A 21,389-nucleotide genomic window follows, 5' to 3' on the forward strand; every position below is an offset into this window, starting at 1 on the left:
CAATAGGAGTTCATTTTAAAGGCTATGTAAACGTTTAAAAGTGTTTTTTTTTTGTTTTTTTTCTTAAATAAAAATGTATTTGTGTGTTAACTGGTTGCCGACACAGGACGAGTATGCTCGTCCTGAGCGGCGAGCACTTCGCGCATTAGGACGAGTATACTCGTCCTGTGTGACAGCCGTCCCTGCGCGCGTCTGTGCGCGCGATCGAGAGCGGGGCAATGGCTGTAATACACAGCCACAGCCCCGCTCTGACAGCGGAGAGGAGAGAAACATCTTCGCTCCGCTGTTAACCCTTTGAACGCCGCGATGACAGCTGATCGCGGCGTTCAAGGAGAGGGGACTGCACATTGATCGCGTCACAGAAAATAACTGTGACGCGATCAAAGCCCACAACTCGTATGGCCAGACAGCCCAGGGTCCAGTGAAGGACCCCAGGGCTGTCTGAACATATTTCCTGTTGTTAGGGCATACTGAGGTATGCCCTAACAACTGCCTGTGTACGATCAGTAACAGGCTAATGTACTGGCATATAGATCTATGCCAGTACATTGCAGTTACAAAATAAAAGTCAAAATGATGAATCCCTTTATGGGATTTAAAAAAAAAGTTAAATGAATGTAAAAAAAAAAAAATGGTAGATAAATAAATAAAAAGTAAATAAAATACACAGAAACACAATTTTTTTTATAATAAATAAACTTTTTAAAATATAAGTCCCAAAACATGAAATAATATAGACATATTTGGTATCGCCACGACCGTAACAACCTGTACTACAAATGTATAACATTATTTATGAGGATCGGTGTATGGTGTAAAAAAAATATATTAAAACTGCTGCGCAACTGCTTTTTTTTCTGCATTTTAATCTAATTAAAATTTTTTAGAAATTAAACGATAATGTATTTGTACCAAAAAATGGTACCTACATAAAGTACAACTCGTCCCGCAAAAAACAAAGTCTCATACAACTACGTCGTACAAAAAATAAAAGCGTTTTGAGCGTCGGGATGCAAAGAGGGAAATGTAAAAAAATTGCTCTGTCCTCAAGGCTAAAATTGTCTGTGTCCTTAAGGGGTTAATAAACATTGTAAATATTTATTAAAAATTATTTTTACTACTTAAGATACAGCTGCTCTGTATTCTCTATACAGAGCAGCTGTATTAATCGCTATTCACTGAATCTGTTAGTCCTGCGGAACGGACGGGTTCAGTGACAGCTGATCCTGGGTGTCTGACAGGCAGGATCCACCTGTAAACTTTCACATCTAAGTTATGTACGTGATTGTTTACAGGTGGATCCTGCGTCTCCCTGAACCAGTCAGTCCCGCGGACCTGATGGGAACAGGATTTAGTGAAAGACATAGCTGGTCTGTATAGAGAATACAGAGCAGCTGTATCTTAAAAAGTAAAATTAATTTTTAATACAATGCATTTACAAAGTTTATTAACACACTAATACACATTTTTATTAAAAAAAACAATTTCAAACATTTACATAGCCTTTAAGGGTAAATTCACACGTTGTAGATTTGTTGCAGACATTTCCCATTCATTTAAAAGACGCTGAATGGGAACAGATTTATCAGTCGCTAAATTATAATTTTAGATTTATATCTGTAGTAGTCTCTCGTGTCACATGTTTTTAGGCTGTGCCATTTTCATTAAAGAATATTGACAAATGACATCACATTATTAATGCTGAAAGGGGAACTTGTGTTGTCCTTCATGCAGAAGTCCTGTAGGTCTCCGGTTATAAAGACAATTGAACAATGCGTTTCTCCAGATTAAATTCACTGTGGGGTTCTCTTGTCTATACCCACAAGATCTTGTTACACTCGCCCATTCTTTCCTTGCCATTTGGTGTCTTACATAAACAGACTAGAAATGAACTAATCATCGTTATCATAAAATAATATCTTTATTCTGTATAAAAACACAGTATGGACATGGTATGATCTTCACCAGGTGAATATACCAGTCCAACAAAATAATTTCTATACCAGAGTTATAATTCAACATTAATAATACTATCTCTAAAAGCAAACTGCACTGGACCACAATAAAATACAGTGGCCCTATTAGGGCATATGGATATCATAGAGGTGGACCCCACCCTAGAGCCAAGAAGGAAGGACACACTGTCAGATCTCCTGCACTGGCCGGCCTTGCCCATCCCTGCATTAAATGGCCGCCATCCATTCGAATGGCCACCATTGCAGGTGACATGAGCAGCCAATAGAAACTAACCCCAACAAACAGCTGATTTTGCCAAGGCGGCTCTCCTATATAAAACGGATTTTCTTATCACAGACCTCCAAGCTGGGGTGGTCACAATCACCAGGTCTAAACTTGTGTATCTCTCCATCTCTTTCTTCTCTTGTTTCATATACATAATGCTCAACGCTTTATTGCGCACGTGATCATGTCCGTGATCGCCAAGATACCAATAGCAGAATGTTGTTTTTGGGTATTACTAGACCCAGTACAGCCCTAACCGTGACCATTATCACTGTAAGGCGACCATGCACCCGATTGTAGTGTTCATCCGCAATTACGGATCCCTAATTAGATGAAATTGCATACACATTCATTTCTATGGGTCACGGACACCTTTCCGTATATTTACGGCACGTAGAAATGATATGCAAATTATAGAACATGTCCTTTTTTTTTTTTTTTTGTCCTTTCATTACGGCACGGACTCCCCATAGAGATCTATGGGCGCTTCCGTAATTGCGGACGGCTACAGATGTGCAGCCGTCCGTAATTACGGATGCTTTTCTATGTGACGTCAGGGTATTCCCCAGGATGCAGGACAGAGCCAGAAGTGAGATTTTGAAAACGCCGCTGGAAAAATGTCGACCAAATTACAAGTGGAGACCCTCCTCCTGAATATTGAAGAACACCCTATCACCAGGGATAAATGCAGGGAGGAATATAAGGGCTTGTCAACACGTAGCAGAATTGCTGCGGACGGAAAATACGCAGCAGAATACAGTAGCAGCATAGTGGGTGAGATTTAACAAATCGCAACCACACGATGCATACAATTTCCTTGCAGAAATTCACCTTTGGTGCTTATTTTTCATACCGCTGCATGTCAATTCCTGCTGCGGAAAGTACACTGAATTGCTGTGTTTTTCAGAGGAGACGTCACCATCTACCAGCATTGAGAAAAACACAGCAAAAGCCGCACCATTATCTGCAGTAAAAAACGCAGGAAATGGCGTGGTTTTTCTGCAGTGGAAATCCTGCCAGTTATTGCAGAAATTTTCTGCAGCAATTCCGTTGGGTGGACAAACCCTAAGGACACAATCCTGAAGGAGCAGGCGTGGACAGAGGTGTTAATGTCGCTCCACGAGGCGGAATGGGAATCGGCGACACCAAAGTAGCGGATAAAGTTAGGTAAGTTGCACCCCCCCCCCCAAATGCTTCCTCCCTCCCCCCTTGAAAATATAATTTCTAACATTCTAAAAAAAAAAATTTCTACCTTTTTTTCACAGTGGACAATGCGAAGTCGCGTTAGAACACTTGCAGCGACAAGTACCGTAGGGAACTACTGGTGAAGGGCCGGAGCGGGGATGGGCAATCAAAAAAGAAGCCCTATATGTACACACAACAACTCCGGTTCTTAAGTAATGTGATGGTGATTGGGCCGCAAGTATATCATGTCATTTTTTTTTTAAACGTTTTTAAAGCATTTGCTGTGTCCCCCAGACACCTGTGTGACATGGCATACCGCCATCCATCACCAAATGTGATGTTGCTAGTGGGGTTTTTTGTATTAAAAAAAAATTATGTTTGCAATCATAGAACAAAAGATAATCTGCAGGATGATGACTCCGATATCACTTGAGTCTCCGTCTTTGGGAACATCCGATACAGCCTGAAGGAGTAGAGCCAGCACAGCAAGAAGAACCTGTTGGGATGGCAATGGCCAGAATATGATGCCGGAAAGTCCAGCATGAAGACACTCCGGTAATGATCCATTCCCAGGTGCTGGCCCACCTCAGAAAAAGAAACGAGGACACCGTTAAGGACAGTTTTGGAAGAAACGTGGCCATGCATTTAAGGCGAGTGCCCCAGGAAAGACCACTCCGTTGTTAAACGGCTATTTTAGGCGTCCTTCATGTCCAATCCTGCTCTGGTGGAACTCTGCAATGCCATAGAGTTCCATCGGATTAGGCAAGTTATGCAAACATCCCTCATGGCAACACCACCACCAGCCACGAGTTCCTCGTATTATCGGGGTTATCTACCATAACCGCTTCTATTTACACAGGATTGGGGCATGTTTCATGCCCCCAGCCACTACTCCGCTGGCCACTACACCAACCATCAAGGGCAAGGAGTGGAACGTCCAGCCGGGAATGTTCCTGGCCCTTCATCACAGGACTTTGTGGACTTGTAATTTTTTTCTGATTATGTACAGTTATGCAATTTTATCTTAATTTTATTGTGATCTAAAAAAAATTGTGTTTGAAATAAAAAAAGAATCCTAGTCTTTTCTTGTTTTTGTATGTGCAATAAATAGCCATACCTTTATTAACATAAAGATAATGTGCCTATGTGTGCTTTATGTGGACTGTATGGGTACGTGCGTTGTAAGTGGAATGTATGGGTAAGTGTACTGTATCGTAATGTATGTAGACTTGAACAGTTCTCTACACAGTACATTTTTTGATTACACAACATGCATTTTGGAGTGTGCGTGCATTTTATTTACCGGGTAATTTCAGCATCTCCTTGTTTTGCACAATTTTGCACAATTTTAAATAAGTCTTCGTGTCTCTTTCAGGGTATATTCACACGTAAGTACTGCAGATTTTCCCCAACGGAATTAGTTGTGTAAAACCAACCATATAATACAGTATCTGCAAAGTCAATTAGATGTGAACATATTTAATCCACACTCTGCATAAATAGTGAGCTGAAAAGCCACACCAAAATTGCAGAACTCTGGGGAAGACCCTGACACACTGTCCATATATGGACAGCGATGTCAGGGAATTCCACAGAGTAGAAAAATTATAAAGAAATATTATCCAATATGATTCCCTAAAAAATGCAATACATATTGCACAGTGCCATTCCCAGAAAAATAGCAATAGAAAAACAGACAAAGACAAGATCCGAAAATATTCAAGGCACTCTTTAGGTGTAGAAAAAAAGATATTTTATTTGTTTTTATTTTTATTTTATCTGAATTAGTTTAATTTCTTTATATATAAAAAAGGAAATTTATCCTAAAATGACCTAATAGTACTTTTTACCAATAGTTTACAATGAGGAACAATACAAATTACCTGGCCAGGTTCTACAAAAAGTTGTTTTTCCATATAAATACATAAGACGTTGTCGTAATTTATGTACAATTGATGTACATTTATATATAAGTAAGGACAAAGGACTGATACAAGACAATGAAATTAATTTTAGTTAGATTTGGTACAGAAAATTCATTGTACCCCACACAGATTTTCTTGAATTAATTCTTTGAATCATATATTAAAAAAGGTCAGTCCCGACTCCATCAAGTGTTGGGTTTCATATTAGATTTTACATTTGCTTCGGTCTCCGTATGGTGTTAGACACCAGGTGTACTCATCTGATCTTGGAGTTTACGAGATGCATTTCCTCCGATACGCCCAAACAGTGCTTTTTCTTTTCCGACTGTTGTCGGGACTGTCGATGGTCTGGAGGTAAGCTGTTTTTCTCCTCCAATCTCTCTGGACCGGGCCCGGTCTAAATCATCTGCATCAGATATCTCTATGGGAGATTTTTCAAAGAGAGCATTTCAACGGAGAAGCCTCCAATGTAAGGGTAAGCAAGAACCTGGAACAGAGTAGACTCCGGTTCTTTCCATGTATCGTATCTACCACATCGTGGTTGCTCAGGCAGGGTTGACGTCACTACCTGCTCTGAGCCTCTAATTAGCTAATTCCACAGAGTCCCGGAGCAGAGCGAGCCTATGCTAGCGCTCTGCACGGGACTCCGGCTCTGGGGAAGCCCCAGACATTGTGTGTCCAAACATGGACACCGATGTCCGGGAATTCCACACAGTCCCGGAGCAGAGCCGATACTAGCGCTCTGCCCGGGACTTCGCTCTGGGGAAGACCCTGACACGCTGTCCATATATGAACAGCGATATCGGGGAATTCTACAGAGTCCCGGAGCAGAGCCTGCACTAGCGCTCTGCATGGGACTCCGGCTCTGGGGAAGCCCCAGACATCGCTTTTCATATGTGGACAGCGATGTCAGGGAATTCCAGAGTCTCGGAGCAGAGCCTATACTATCGGCTCTGTGTCCTGCGGGCCGCAGATGACAGCCCCAGGGGCCGCGTGCTTGAGACCCCGGATCTAACCAATGTTTTGCTATTCCTTTCCGGACTTAATATAGAATCTTGGCTATGGTCAATCTTTCCTTCCGGATCCCCTACGTACCCAAGAAGTTTCACCTTCGCATCATCTGGAAGCCTTATCTCATTGACCTGCCATATTCGCTCCATCGCCTCCTCCCAAAGGGTCCTGAGAGCACCACAGGCCCAGAACATATGAAAAATATGCGCTTTATCCACCGGACACCTAGGACACATAGCATCCATCCTAACTCCTATTCTTTTTAGAACCTATGGTGTCCTATACACCCTATGTAACAAAAAGATTTGAGATCTTCTCTGTGCTATATTCAAGGACAGATTTCCCGGTGATGCCAGGATTTCCTCCCAATGGTCTTTGGGTATGGGACCTAAATCTCGTTCCCATTTTGCTTTTACGGGTTTCATAAGATCACCTAAGTGCCTAGATAGCATAATCCTATATACTAAAGAAATCAACCCCTTAGTAGCAGGCGCTTTAGCAACATATTCCAAAAGTCCCAAGACTTAAATAGTCAAATCTACCAAGTTACCCTGGGAGTGTAGAGCATGGCGAATCTGTAAAAATTGGTAAAACATCCCCTGTTCTAGGTGAAATTCGTCCTTTAATTGCTGGAAAAATTTCAGGGTCGTTTCCTTGTATAATTGACTCAGACGAAGTATACCCTTGTGCTCCCATCCTTGCATACCTTATAATTGGTATAATTCCCATTAAAAAGGGGGTTTCTCCACGATGGAGTGTAATTACTACATTCCCCCATTTCCAGTAACAGTTTACTTTGCCACCATACCTTACTTATTAAGAGCAATGTCGGCTTGTCTCTCGCTAGCCTCTTAAAGGTGTGAGATTCTAATCCTTCCAAGGGATTTCCTGCTACCCCAAATAAGGAAGAATCTGCGCGCTAGTCCCCCATGTTGCCCCATCATCCCATCCCACAAAACGTTGGCACTGTGAAGCCAGATAATAGATCCATGCATTTGGTAAAGCTAGGCCTCCTTCATCCTTCGGCAGTTGTAGTTTCTCTAACTTTATTCTAGGCACTCCCTATTTCCACACCAGGTCTCTAAACCGATTATGCAAGCTCCTGAACCAATGTTTGGGAATCCACACTGGGAAATTATGAACCACGTACAATACTTGGGGCATTCGTATAATTTTTATCAAGTTTGTCCTCCCCAAGGCCGAGAGAGGCAATCTATTCTAAGCTTCTACCTTAGCCTTAATTTTGGGCAACATAGGCAACACATTCAAAGGCAAATAATCCAGTACTCTTGCCGACACCTTAACCCCCAAATATTTAAAGGAATCCACTACTGGTATATATATATATCCCATCCCCCGCATTGGGCAGTCTCACTTTGTCTATTGGCATAAGAGCCGACTTCGTCCAATTAATGGACAATCCTGAAAAGCATCCAAACCTTTCTATAACCTCCATTACCACTGGAAGAGTGTCCTTAGTGTCTGCCATGAACAACAGGATGTCGTCAGCGTATAGAGCAATGCGCTCTTCCAGCTCCCCATATTGGAAGCCCTGGATTTGAGTATGTTGACGTATCTTACAAGGTAATGGTTCCACCGCCAGAGCGAACGACGACGGCGAAAGCGGGCATCCCTGCCTCGGCCCCCATGCTAATGAGAATCTCATGGACAAAGCACCGTTCGCTCTTATCCGTGCTGTAGAGGCCACATACAACAATTGTACCCATTTTATATAGTTAGGGCCAAATCTCATATTTCCTAATACCTGCCTTAGCCCCATTCCACGCTATCGAAATCCTTAGCGGTGTCTAACGTTAATATTGCTCTCCTGGTGGAGTTATCCGAGAGTACCTGCAAATTCAAAAATAGCCCTCGTAGGTTCACCGCTGTAGATTTTGAGGGCATAAATCACAATTGGTCTCCATGCACGACTGATCCCACCAGTTTAGTTAATTGAAGTGCTGGTACCTTTGCCAAGATTTTTATATCCGAAGTCAGCAGAGACACCGATCTATAAGATTCTGGTAACTGACTATCTTTCCCTTCCTTTGGAAGAACGACTATCGTGGCCTCATAGAAAGATTCAGAGAGCCTCCCTTTGTCATAACTATCCATCAAAGTGTCCAACCAGTGCGGCGTGAGCTCTTCCCCATAATCCTTATATATTTCCACCGGATCTGGCCCCGTCGGCCATGTCATTCGCTAATTTCCCAACGGCCAATGTAATTTCCTCTAGGGTGATAGGCTCCTCCAAAGCATTCCTCTCCTCGTGACTCAAGGAGGGAAGTTGTACATCTCTCAGATAGTCATCGAGCTTTTGTGATGTATACTGCACAGTAAACGAGTAAACTGCACAGACAAACTAGCAGAGAATCTATCAAACACTTGTAAAATTTGCCCTGTATCTGCCTCTACCCCCCCCCCCCCTCGGGTTATGTATATTGTTATTTCCTTTCTGGGCCTGCGCCATTTTTTCTAGCAACCTCCCAGTCGCTTCTCCCTCTTCGTAGTATGTTTGTTTAACCTCTTAAGGACACAGCCTATTTTGGCCTTGTGGACACAGCCGATTTTTGCAAATCTGACGTGTCACTTTATGTGGTAATAACTCCAGAATGCTTTTGCCTATCCAAGCGATTCTGAGATTGTTTTCTCGTGACATGTTGTACTTTATGATACTGAAAAAATTTCTTCGTTAAATTCAATATTTATTTGTAAAAAACACCAAAATTTAGAGAAAATTTGCAAAAATCTGCATTTTTCTAAATTGTAATGTATCTGCTTGTAAAACAGATCGTAATACCGCACAAAATATTTACTAGTTAACATTTCCCATATGTCTACTTTATGTTTGCATCGTTTTTTGAACGTGCTTTTATTTTTCTATGACATCACAAGGCTTAGAACTTTAGCTGCAATTTCTCGCATTTTCAAGAAAATTTCAAAAGGCTATTTTTTCAGGGACCAGTTCAGTTGTGAAGTGGCTTTGAGGGCCTTATATATTAGAAACCCCCTATAAAACACCCCATTTGCACCCCTCAAAGTATTCAAAACCACATTCAGAAATTATTTTAACCCTTTAGGCATTTCACAGGAAATAAAGCAAAGTAGAGGTGAAATTTACAAATGTAATTTTTTTTTTTACGAAATTCATTTGTAATACAGTTTTTTTCTGTAACACAGAAGGTTTTACCAGAGAAACGCAACTCAATATTTATTGCCCAGATTCTGCAATTTTTAGAAATATCCCACATGTGGCCCTAGTGTAGTGATGGACTGAAATACCGGCCTCAGAAGCAAAGGAGCACCTGGTGGATTTTGGGGCCTCTATTTTATTAGAATATATTTTAGGCACCATGTCAGGTTTGAAGAGGTCTTGTGTGCCAAAACAGTGGAAACCCCCCAAAAGTGACCCCATTTTGGAAACTACACCCCTCAAGGAATTTTTCAAGAGGTATAGTTAGCATTTTTAGCCTCAGGTTTTTTGCTAAATTTATTGGAACTGGTCTGTGAAAATGAAAATCTACTTTTTTTCTGAAAAAACATACGTTTTAGTTTTTACAAGTAATAAAGGAGAAAAAGCACCCCAACATTTGTAAAGCAATTTCTCCCGATTACGGCAATACCCAATATGTGGTAATAAACTGCTGTTTGGACCCACGGCGGGGCTCAGAAGGGAATGAGGGCCATTTCGATTTTGGAGCTCAGATTTTGCTGGAATGGTTTTCGGTGCCATGTCGTGTTTGCAAAGCCCTGGAGGGACGATAACAGTGGAAACTCCCCAAAAGTGACCCCATTTTGGAAACTGCACCCCTCAAGGAATTTTTCTAGGGGTATAGTGTGCATTTTGACCCTACACGGGTTTTGCTGAATTTATGGGAATTATGCAGTGAAATTGAAAATCTAAATTTTTTCTAATAAAATGTCGTTTTAGCTCAGATTTTTTCATTTTTACAACCGATAAAGGAGAAAAACACCCCAATATTTGTAAAGCAAACTCTTCTGAACACAGCAATACCCCATATGTGGTAATAAACTGCTGTTTGGACACATGGCGGAAGTTAGAAAGGACGGAGCGCCATTTGACTTTTGGAGCTCAAGTTTTGCTGGAATGGTTTGCGGCCCCATGTGACATTTGCAAAGCCACTGAGGGGCCAAAATAGTGCAAACCCGGCAAAAGTGACCCCATTTGGGAAACTATACCCCTCGTGGAATTTATCTAGCGGTATAGTGAGCATTTTGACCCCACAGTTTTTTTTGCTGAATTATTGGGATTATGCAGTGAAAATGAAAATCTACATTCTTTCCACTAAAATGTTGAATTGTTTTCATTTTCACAAGGAATAAAGGAGAAAAAGCGCCCCAACAATTGTAAAGCAATTTCTCCCGAGTACGGCAATACCCCATATGTGGTTATAAACTGCTGCTTGGATACACCGCAGGGCTCAGAATGGCAGGAGTGCTACTTGGCATGTAGATTTTGGTTGATTGTTTTTTGGGTGTCATGTCGCATTTGCAGAGCCCCTGAGGTACCTGTACAGTAGAAACCCCTGAGAAGTGACTCCATTTTGGAAACTTTACCCCTCAGGGTAATCATCTAGGGGTGTACTGAGCATTTTGATCCCACAGGTGTTTCATAGATTGTATTAGAATGAGGCAGTGAAAATGAAAAATTATTTTTTTTCCCAAAAATATGTAGTTTTGCACCCAATTTTTTTTCCCACAAGGGGTAATAGGAGAAAAAACAACACATAATTTGTTACCCAATTTCTCCCGAGTACGGCAATACCCCATGTGTGGCCCTAAACTGCTATTTGGGCACATGGCAGAGCTCAAAATTGAGTGCCATGTGGCTTTTAGAGCACAGATTTTGCTGGACTGGTGTACGGACGCCATGTCGCATTTGCAGAGCGTTCTTAGGTACCAAAGTAGAATGTAAAACCCTGAGAAGTGACCCCATTTTGTAAACTACACCCCTCAAGGCATTTATCATTTGCCTGGACATATGACAGGGCTTAGGAGTGAAAGGCGCATGTGAGGCCTATTTTGGTGATTTTCGCAGCATTAGCCCACAATGGCAGGGCTCTGAGGTCAAATAGTAAAACAAACCCCCAAGTAGTGACCCCCATTTTGGAAACTGCACCCCTCAAGGCATTTTGACCACACAGGTTTTTTTTCTCTATTAGAAATGAATGCTCAGTGGATGGTGCAAAGTGAAAATTGCAAATTTCCACAGGTATGTGCCATTTTAGTGCACAATATTTTGTGCCCAGTTCGTGCCACTGAAGACAAATACCTCAAACTGTTAAGCGGGTTCTCCCGGGTATGGCGATGCCATATATGTGGACGTACACTGCTGCTTGGGCACGCTGCAGGGCGCACCATTTAGCTTTTGGAGCGTGGATTTTACTCGCTAGTTGTTTTGTTTGGGGTTTTGCTGGTATTTCAGTTATGATGTGGGGGCATATGTAATCTGTGCGGAGAACATCAGGGTATAATAAGAGTATAATAATGGGGTAAATAAATAATTATCCACAGATGTGTGGCCGGTGTCACACTGATAAATGGCGCCCGATCTTATCAGCTTTTGGACACTTTGCACATTTTGCATCGCCATATTCTGAGAGCCAAAATGTCTTTATTTTTTCTCCACCGGAGCTGTGTGAAGGCTTATTTGTTGCGGGACAATCTGTAGATTTCATTGGTACCATTTTGGGGTACATGCGATTTTTTGATCACTTAGTATTTCATTTTTTTGGCAAGCCAGGTGACCAAAAACCTGCAATTCTGATGTTTTTTATTATTTTTTTACGGCGTTCGCCATGCGCTATGAATGACAATTTTACGTTATTCTGCGGGTCGGTACGATTACGGTGATACCAGATGTATATAGTTTTTTTTTATGCTTTGAAGCGTCTGCACGATAAAATCACTTTTGTTTCACCATATTCTGAGAGCCATAACTTTTTTTATTTTTCCGTCAAAAAAGCGGTGGGAGAGCTTGTTTTTTGCGGGACGGGCTGCGTTTTTTAATGGTATAATTTTGGGGTACATGCAACTTTTAGATCCCTTTTTTTTTTATTCTGTTTTGCGAGGGGTAGTGACTAACAAACAGCGATTCTGGAATAGTTTTTTATTAATTTTTTTTACGGTGTTCACTGTACGGGTAAAATAGTGTGATATTTTTATAGTTTGGGTCGTTACGGACGCGGGGATACCACATATATGTGTACTTTTTTTTATGTTTTTTGTTTTTTCCTATAATAAAAGACTTGTTATAGGAAAAAAGGCTGTTATAGTGTTTTTTTTAACATGAAACTTATTTTTTTTACAACATTTTTATTAACTTGTTTTAACTTTTTTTTTTTGTCCCACTAGGGAACTTGAAGGCATGAAGCCCTGATCGCTATTCTAATACACTGCACTACCTACATAGTGCAGTGTATTAGTGCTTCACTGACAGCAAGCCTATTAGGCTTCGCCTCCCGGCGGGGCCTAATAGGCTTCCGTACTAGGAAGCGATTGTTAGGCTATGGTTGCCATAGCAACCATCGGAACACCCGCGGGTGCCGATGGTTGACATTAGCAACCATAGGGTACGATCTAATCACTTAGATGCAGCGATAGCTGCATCTAAGGGGTTAATCGGCCGGATCGGAGCCTTGCTCCGGTCCTGGCCGTTAGGGCACGATGTCAGCTGTGACAATGACAGCTGACACCCGCGCCCGTGGCAACCATCGTGGTTGCCGACAGGCTACAAGACACTTCGATGCATCGATCACGTTGATCGATGCATCGAAGGGGTTAATCGGCCGGATCGGAGCCTAGCTCCGGTCCTGGCCGTTGCAGAGGGGCGTCGGACATCTGATTACAAGAGGTGATAGCGCTGGCTCAGCTTCTGAGCCAGCGCCATCGCATACACACGTCATGGAGCTGTGATTGGTCAGTCTGCTTTGACTGACCAATCACAGCGATCGCCGGCAGGAGACCGCTGTGAATGGTCCCCTGCCGTCTTACTGTGCCGGTCAACTGTCACAAACAGTTGACGGCACAGTTCTGTCACCTTGTCCTTTGACAGGGTGACAGTTTTTAGCCAGGACGCGCCGGTACGTCCCTAGGCCTTAAAGCACTTAAATGCAGGACGTACCGGTGCGTCCTGGTGCGCTAAGGGGTTAAGGAACATACGTTTATTGTCCACTCTGGCCAATTGATACTATTTCAATAATTTATAAGCTTCTATCCAGCTCTTAAGAGATTCTGATGTATTCTAAATGTTTTCTTTCAGTCTCAGTCACTCTTTCCAATAAACTGTCCCCAAGGTGTCTAGATTTGGTTTTAATTGTCTTTATATCCTGAATAAAAACCCCTCTTAACCAGGCCTTCATTTCATCCCAGAGAATCCCCTGTGGTACCGTACCAATGTTAAACTGAAAATACTCTTTTATCTGGGCTTAAAGGGGTTGTCCGAGATACCATCATATTTTCAAAAACCCCTTTAATGCATGTAATTTATAAATGTAAATACATTTGTAATATACTTACATTTTCCAAAGTGGCCCCGTTTCCAGATCCTGCCGTGGGGAACTTGACGGGTGACGTCACTCTCTGCACTGGCTCTGGCCGCTTTGTTTATCTTGAATTCTTTGCCAGGTATACGACACGTCACTTGTCAAGTGGTGTATATCGGCTTCTTCTGCTTCACAGCCCGTAACGCGCATGCGCGGTCTCTGCTGTTCTCGAGATAACAGCAGGGGCCGCACATGCGCGTTACAACAGAAGAAGCCAATATACACCACGTGACAACTGACGTGTCGTATAGCCTACAAAGAATTCAAGATCAATAAAGCGGCAGAGAGTGACGTCACCAGTCAAGTTCCCCACGGCAGGATGTGGAAACGGGGCCACTTTGTAAAATGTAAGTATATTCCAAATGTATTTACATTTAGAAATTACATGCGTTAAAGGGGTTTTTGAAAATATGGTGGTATCTCGGACAACCCCTTTAAATCTTCCCGCTATCCATCAATTTCAGCCAAAACGCATTCCTCCTCCAACCCCCTACTGGACCTCTCACCTACCACTAAGGTCAGCAACATAGGGGAGTGATCTGATAATGCCCTTTGTAAATACTCCACTCGAGCAATAAAGGGCACGGCCGTAGAGGAGCATAAAACAAGATCAATTCTAGATAGCGACTGGTACGTGGAAGACATGCAAGAGGATTGGCTCGTTCCCAGATGTTTGTCTCTCCAAATATCTCTCAATCCTATCTCCCCTATGAGCCTTTCAAAAGCTGCCACTCCATCCTGAACTTCCCCTACCACCCCTCTAAAATTTATCCTTCCCATCATCCACTATTGCATTAGGAGATTAGATAGGTCCTCCACTATCTTTTTCAGAGGAACACTGGCAGAGGGACATAGACCACCACCAAAATACTTTCCCAATGGTACAAAGTACAATGTACTCCCACATACTGCCCCTCCCCATCGGCAAAGGAGGAATGGCTCACAAAAGGGAGGGCTCTGTGTATCATGAGACTCACCCCCCTGGAATAAGTCATGTGATATGAGTGGAAACTATGTCCTATCCACACTCTGTGTAACATTGATATTGACTCCCTAGTCATATGAGTTTTTTGTAATCCAATTACCATAGCATCTTGTTGTTTGATACATTCAAATATTGCATGACTTTTTTTTATTTTTTTTTCGTGTCCCTCACTCCCCTGACATTCCAGGATAAACAATTAAGGGTCCCTATTACAAACAACATTATACATGGTCACTCTACTGACATCAAAATATTTTTTACTAGGTATAGGCTGTGTAACTCCCCCACCCCCTCTCTCCCCCCTAAAACCTGGTAAACCTCCCCTTCTAGAAGGGTCAGGGCGACACACACGGTCCCCACTAGCCGATGCAGGTGCACATTGGCTTGTGCTCAACTCGTACAGTCTTATCTTTCTGAACATAACTTTCTTGTACCTATAACCTCCCCCTACTGCAGTATCTCCCACTGCCATGAACAAGTGAAAGCATATCCCGCTAACCCACAAATAACCTGTAATAAGGGTCGTACGACCAACTGAACGGTCCACTGTCAAAGGAGAACACAGAAAACAATAGCCCCCACGACAGCCACTGCAGGAGAGCATAGAACTCTGCAATATCTCACTATTGCGGCATCTTCTCCATCCTGAAGCTGCACGCAGATGATCAGTCTCCCTCAGCTCCTGCTGATCTCCTCAGTTCCTTTCATGACTGTCCAGCCATCTTACAGCCTCCCGAGGTGTTTTCGAAAAATTACGTGCTGCCCAGTGCTACCACCTGGAGCTTCGCCGGGTACATCGTGGAATATTGAACATTCGGGGCACGAAGGCGTTTCTTCACATCAATAAATTTTGACCTTTTCTTCTGTACTTCCATAGAAAAGTCTATTAACTGAAATATCTTGTCGCTCTTTCGTAGTATCCGGTCTCTGTCCTTATAATGGAGAATCCTGATCAGCACAGGTCTTGGTGGTCTGCTGCCTGGGCACGTTCCACGGCAAACAATGGAGTCAGCTCGTCCCTGCCAAAAGTGTCAATCAGCCATTTTTCAAAGTAATCGGGGTTATTGCCCTCCACTTTTTCTGGCAATCCCACCAGGCGAACTTTATTCCGGCACAGCCGGTTCTCCATATCGTCTGTTTTTGCCTGCAGGGCAGCCACTGCCTGAGAGTGTGCAATCACATCATGTCGTGTAGGCGGGAGAGCATCCTGCATTTCTGATACTCTCCCCTCAACTGCTGTAGTGCGCTCTGCAACTTTTTCCAAATCATTACGGAGCATGAGTATGTCCTCCAAGTCTCCAATCTAACAGGTTAGTGTGGAGAGAACCACAGAGTTCTGCTTCGCCACCCGTAGCATCTTCGCCAGGGAGGGCTCCTGTGTCCGACCCCCTGCAGCGTGTTGCCACCCGCCATCTTGAGAATGGCCCGGCATGGGCCCAGTTACCACCACCTTCACTCACCAGACCATCCTCCAGCACAGCGAAACGGGAGCCATATACTATACCCTCAGCAGCGGACATTAAGCTCTGAGGGTTAATATGGTCTTTGTTCCCAGTGGTCGGGCTGCACTGAGGGCTGTGCTGTAGCGTCCTGTAAAAACACGTGCTCCCGCTTTGCTGTGCAACCCTCCTCGTTGCCCAAATATTCACATCCCCCTTCCTCATCTGTGCCCAGCCAATCCGCTCAACTAGTGTGGCACCGTTATGCCGTGGCAGTGCTGGGCTCAGAATAAGCTGACTCTGCGCTCCTCCCTTCTACCCTGGGAAACTGTCTCCCTGACAACCAGGAATGCTAAAGAGGATGCACACATTTGCCCTATGGTTAAATCAACCCTGACTTGGCGTGCCTGCCATCGTCATAGAACTGCTACAGAGAACAGGAAGACCTAAGGCAAGTCCTAATATAGCAGATACACTTTAAAATTTTTTATTTTTTTCCATTCAGACTTGCACCTGATTTCCCGGACATATAAATATATAGCTGCATAGTTATCGGGTTGCACACTGTTTTCTTACAACATTACCAACCACACATATAATTATACACAGCGAGCAGACAACCGGGCTTATTATACATGAGCCATTTATAAAGGAGTTGGAGTCGGACAGTAGAACAATAGAGGAGTTTGAGTCACATTTTGGGCTAAAGGTACACTCTGGGAAAAACGTATGCACTGCGTACCTGTGTCATTCTGAGCCCTAGTGATAACCCAGTGCAAAACATTGTACCCATCTTCTCATGTTTGGGCATGCTGTGTTGAGATGTGACAACATACATATCATTCTCTGACGAAAGATAAGGAGAGAGGGTGCTGTTATGTAGTGGTCCTGGCATTATACTCTAGATCTGCCGGACCTTGCCAGGGAAAACTGCACCAAACAAATCGGTGATGCTGCGAAGCACGGGTGGAAAAAGGTTAAGCGTATAATGGGTATATTGACGATTCATTTTTCATTGTAATTCTTATTGACTATTAGTTTGAGGCTGATTATTGTGTTTGAAGGATATTTATTGGAAACCACAGCTAAGTTAATTCATATTTAGATATATAGGCTCACATTTTTTGCCGGGTTATTATATAGCATCACCGGAAATTCGCTCAGATCTCCTCTTGTGTACTTGGTAGGTCTTAGAATCTAATATCCTCAAAACGCATACTATAAGTACCTACTTACAATTTTGATATATGGGACGAGACTGGAGACCTGGAAGTAACTCGTGCACACAGGGGGACATGCTAACTTTTTACATATGTTGGCTTCAAACCCCTGGCTTCAGAACGGCAAGACAGCCCAACCACTGCGCTGCCATGTAACCGTAAAGTGTAAGGGGCCTTAATCGATGTTTTATAACAATAGTTTCTCCTTTTATAGAGGATAGTTCCATCAGGTTACGATTGTTGCTTTTTTTTTTTTTTACAGAGGGAGAACACACAAGATGCAAGACTGTCCTTACCTCCAAGGTTGGGGGCTTAATGGCATTTGCAAAGAAACGAAGCACCTGCATTGGATGCAAAGCAACGCTAAACCATGATGGTAAGTGGTTTGTCTTGATCATGGGGAGTAGATGATCGTTCTCTTGTCTCTAGCTGTGTCTGGTATTGCTGCTCAGCCCTATTGATTTGATTTGCAATACCACACACAGACTATGGGCAATAGTGGCGCTGTTTCTGAAAGAAAGCAGACATGTTTTGTTTTTTTATCTTATACGACTTATTCAATCTGCTTAATCATTAGCCAGCCTTTCTTCTTTATATGTTTTTTTATTGGTGATATTTGGATTTAGCACTTTATTTGCAGGAGTTTTCAAATTCTTCCTTGCACAAGGGACTTTAGGATTTCCTCATTCTGTAACGGAGTAGGAGGAATAGACTGAACATCTATTGTTAGAGCGATTATAATTTTATATTTGACCTTCACAGACCAACAGTCTTGGAGCAGTGAAGGTGCTTTTTCTCCGGCTTCTGCCCAGTGGGCTGCACTGAGGCGCGGGACTCATACCTACACTTGGTCACATTTTGCACATTAATACATTTTCAGTTTTTATTGCTTCACCGTACTTCTCATTTATAAGTGATCACTTAACTTATCAGGTAAAGTAGGTTGGGTACAGCTTGTTATGCATTTCCCCATGAAATGTATAAAAATGCTGAAATAAAGAAAAAAGTCTCAACTGTTCACGTATGCGTCGTGGTTTCAGTTTATAGCGTGACGCAGTGCTGGATCTATCATATGACTGACACCACCAGCGCCGGATGGACCCCATTTACTTATAATGGGTTTCATCGTGGTCTCTGTAATTTTGGTAGGACGGATAGTGTTGCATGGAAATCTGACAGAGCCTCTCCGACCCAAATGTGAGCAGAGTTTAAGTCCTTGAGTTACACACTTTTGTTAAGTTAATAAATGGACACTTATGCTAATTGAATAGTATACCTGACAGAACAACTTTGTAATTTACTTATTGTTAAAATGTTGTTGTTTTAGCAATGCAAATTCTGTGTGAAGTTACTGCCACTAGGTGTCTCCCTTCCTGTAATCTACTTGCCCACCTCTTGTTGTCAAGCAATGTATGTCCCTGGTTACAGAGTGACAGACTGTTGGCCGAAGGTGGGGGTGTGTGACTTCACTGCCTCTCTATAGAGAGTTAGTCAGCAACACACAAGTTGCATGTAAGTTTACGCAGTGTGAACGGTAAGCAGGGGGAGGGAGCAGAGTGAGAAATACACAGACGTGCTGCTAAGAGTTCTATGTCACCCCAGTGCTGGATTCTCAGCTACACTGCCCATTACTGCTGTATAATCTCTTCCATGCTGTGTATGGGAGACATGATATCCGTCATGCTCCGCCAACTAGGTGAGAGAGAACTGAGAATTAGAGAGAGAAACTGATAAATAATGCAGAATATTCCTATAATGGTCAGAAATAGTGTTATTCCTTATGTACACACATATGACGGTTTATTTTGAAAAGTCACCTGAAATGTTCGGTACGCTTTAAGCATTCCTTGGTTATATTGTTTATAGGAAAACAATACGTCAGCCATTGAATAGAAATATTTCAATTACAATATACTTAACTTTTAAAGAGTTTCTACAGAATTAGAAAAAAAAGGATATTATTTTTTTTTTTCCCCAGAAACTGCGTCACACTTGTCTGTGGGCTGTGTCTGGTTTTGCAGATCAGCCTCATTCACTTGAATGAAGCTGAGCTGCAATACCAAACACAAACCACAAACAAGAGTGGCGCTGTTTCCGAGGAAAAATCAGAACACTTTCTAATTCTATACAACCCTTTTAGCAACCTTACAGAAGGGGACAACTCAGGAGCTTTTATTTACGGACGTTTTTTGATTGTAAGGGTTAATAACTTGCGATTGGGTTGCAAGGGTTAACAAAGAAAGCCGGCTCCATTTTTTTGTGTAAAAGCAGTCACCATGGTTCACCACGTTATACACGCTGCCCATGTCCTTTATAAGGACCCAAGGCTGCCCTCCTCCATTAATGTCTTTTAGCAGATGACTATGCAGAAACTTAATGTACATATAGTAAAAAAATAAAAAAAAGATTAAGATTGGGAAAAAAACAAAACCCTTAATAGGATGCAAAAGTATAAAGACTGGTCAACTGTCTAAAGTGTATGGGTGGGTGTCTAGACTCCCCTCCAATGGCAGATGTCAGGAAAGAAGGATTGGGCATTATGGCTTTTAACATACCAGATACTTTGATTTGATCAGAATTGGGCTTAGATGAGCGTTCAGGAAAAGTCAAGGCCAGAAAGTGAGCTCTGGGAGAGCCTACCTGACGGAATTCAAACTAATCGGCACTGAGCAGCCTTCTATGTATTGGAATACATCCAAGTTGCAGGAGAGAAATGCTGCCGTTTTTGTTTTGTTTTTTATTTAAAAAAAACAACAAAAAACAATTGCAACAATGTGTTTTTTTTCCTTAAATAGATCAAATGCAATACAAAAATAAAATTAAAAAAGGTTTTTTTTATGGTGTTGGCCCATTCAGGCATATGGATGTCATAGAGGGCACTCTAGCACAGGCAGACTCAGGCCTCCATCTATTGCCCAGTGTTTTGAGATCAGAACCTGTTGTGATCAGCTAATCGCCGATATGGCTCATATAATAAAGGTATTGCTTGTGATTAGACAATCCCTTTACAGGGTTTAAAAAAATAAATCCGTACTCCTAAGCTTTAGATGCTTCAAATTTTGATGATATATCTGATCTTATTTATCGGTGGTTTCATTTTCGGAAATATGTGATTTATCCAAAAAATGTTGTATTTCGCGGAAATTTAAAGATCGCATCGTTGTCAAAAAACATGTAGCAGTGTGGGTGTCCCTTTTCCCAGAACTCTGTTCCATTTCTTATTGTGCTAGAGAAAGTTCCTCAATTTTTTTTGCTGCATTTGCTCAATATCCTCTCTGACGATTCAAAAATAAGCAAGAACAATGGTGTAATAATAGAAAATAGATTCCGGATCATGGCTGGTCCCAGGCTTCAATTTCTTAGCATGTTAAAGCTTCCAAGCGAGAATTCCAATCTGTCAAGAATATTACGAAAAAGCTTTTGATTTCACTAATGTTAGGGAGTTACATGCATTCATCATATCATTATGGGCTTGGGCCACAAGGTTGCTGATCACAGGTCGTTCATAGATGAGACTGGGTTCCAAAAGCACTGTGCCCTTCAGCTGCTTGTCCAGGCACCACACTACCTGGAACAGAAGGACCTGATCCTTGTTTGCCCTTCCCCTTTCTCAAACTTTTAAGAAGCGAAAGCTATCCTGACCCTCAGATTGGTTCCATCTTGCCGTGTTTGTTAACATTGCGTTAGTTGCAAAGAAGGGGAGATATACACCGGTTCATTGCCCATAGGGAAGATGCAATTAACCCCTTAAGGACATAGCCAATTTTCATTTTTTAGTTTTTTCGTAACCGCACAAGAGTCACAACTTTTTTTATTTT

The 21,389-nt window shown here is 42.3% G+C and overlaps 1 protein-coding gene across 2 annotated transcripts in view; it reads left to right on the top strand.

The window, feature by feature from the left end:
- POLD1 (DNA polymerase delta 1, catalytic subunit) overlaps positions 1–21,389 on the top strand; it is a 120,567-nt gene that overhangs the window by 75,344 nt on the left and 23,834 nt on the right. For both annotated transcript variants that reach the window (XM_075840166.1, XM_075840167.1), the window contains one exon: positions 17,834–17,947. In XM_075840166.1, coding sequence (XP_075696281.1) covers positions 17,834–17,947 — 114 coding nt within the window. The remainder of the gene's footprint in view (positions 1–17,833; positions 17,948–21,389) is intronic.

The sequence above is a fragment of the Rhinoderma darwinii genome, chromosome 10, assembly GCF_050947455.1.
Source record: "Rhinoderma darwinii isolate aRhiDar2 chromosome 10, aRhiDar2.hap1, whole genome shotgun sequence".
NCBI lineage: Eukaryota > Metazoa > Chordata > Amphibia > Anura > Rhinodermatidae > Rhinoderma > Rhinoderma darwinii.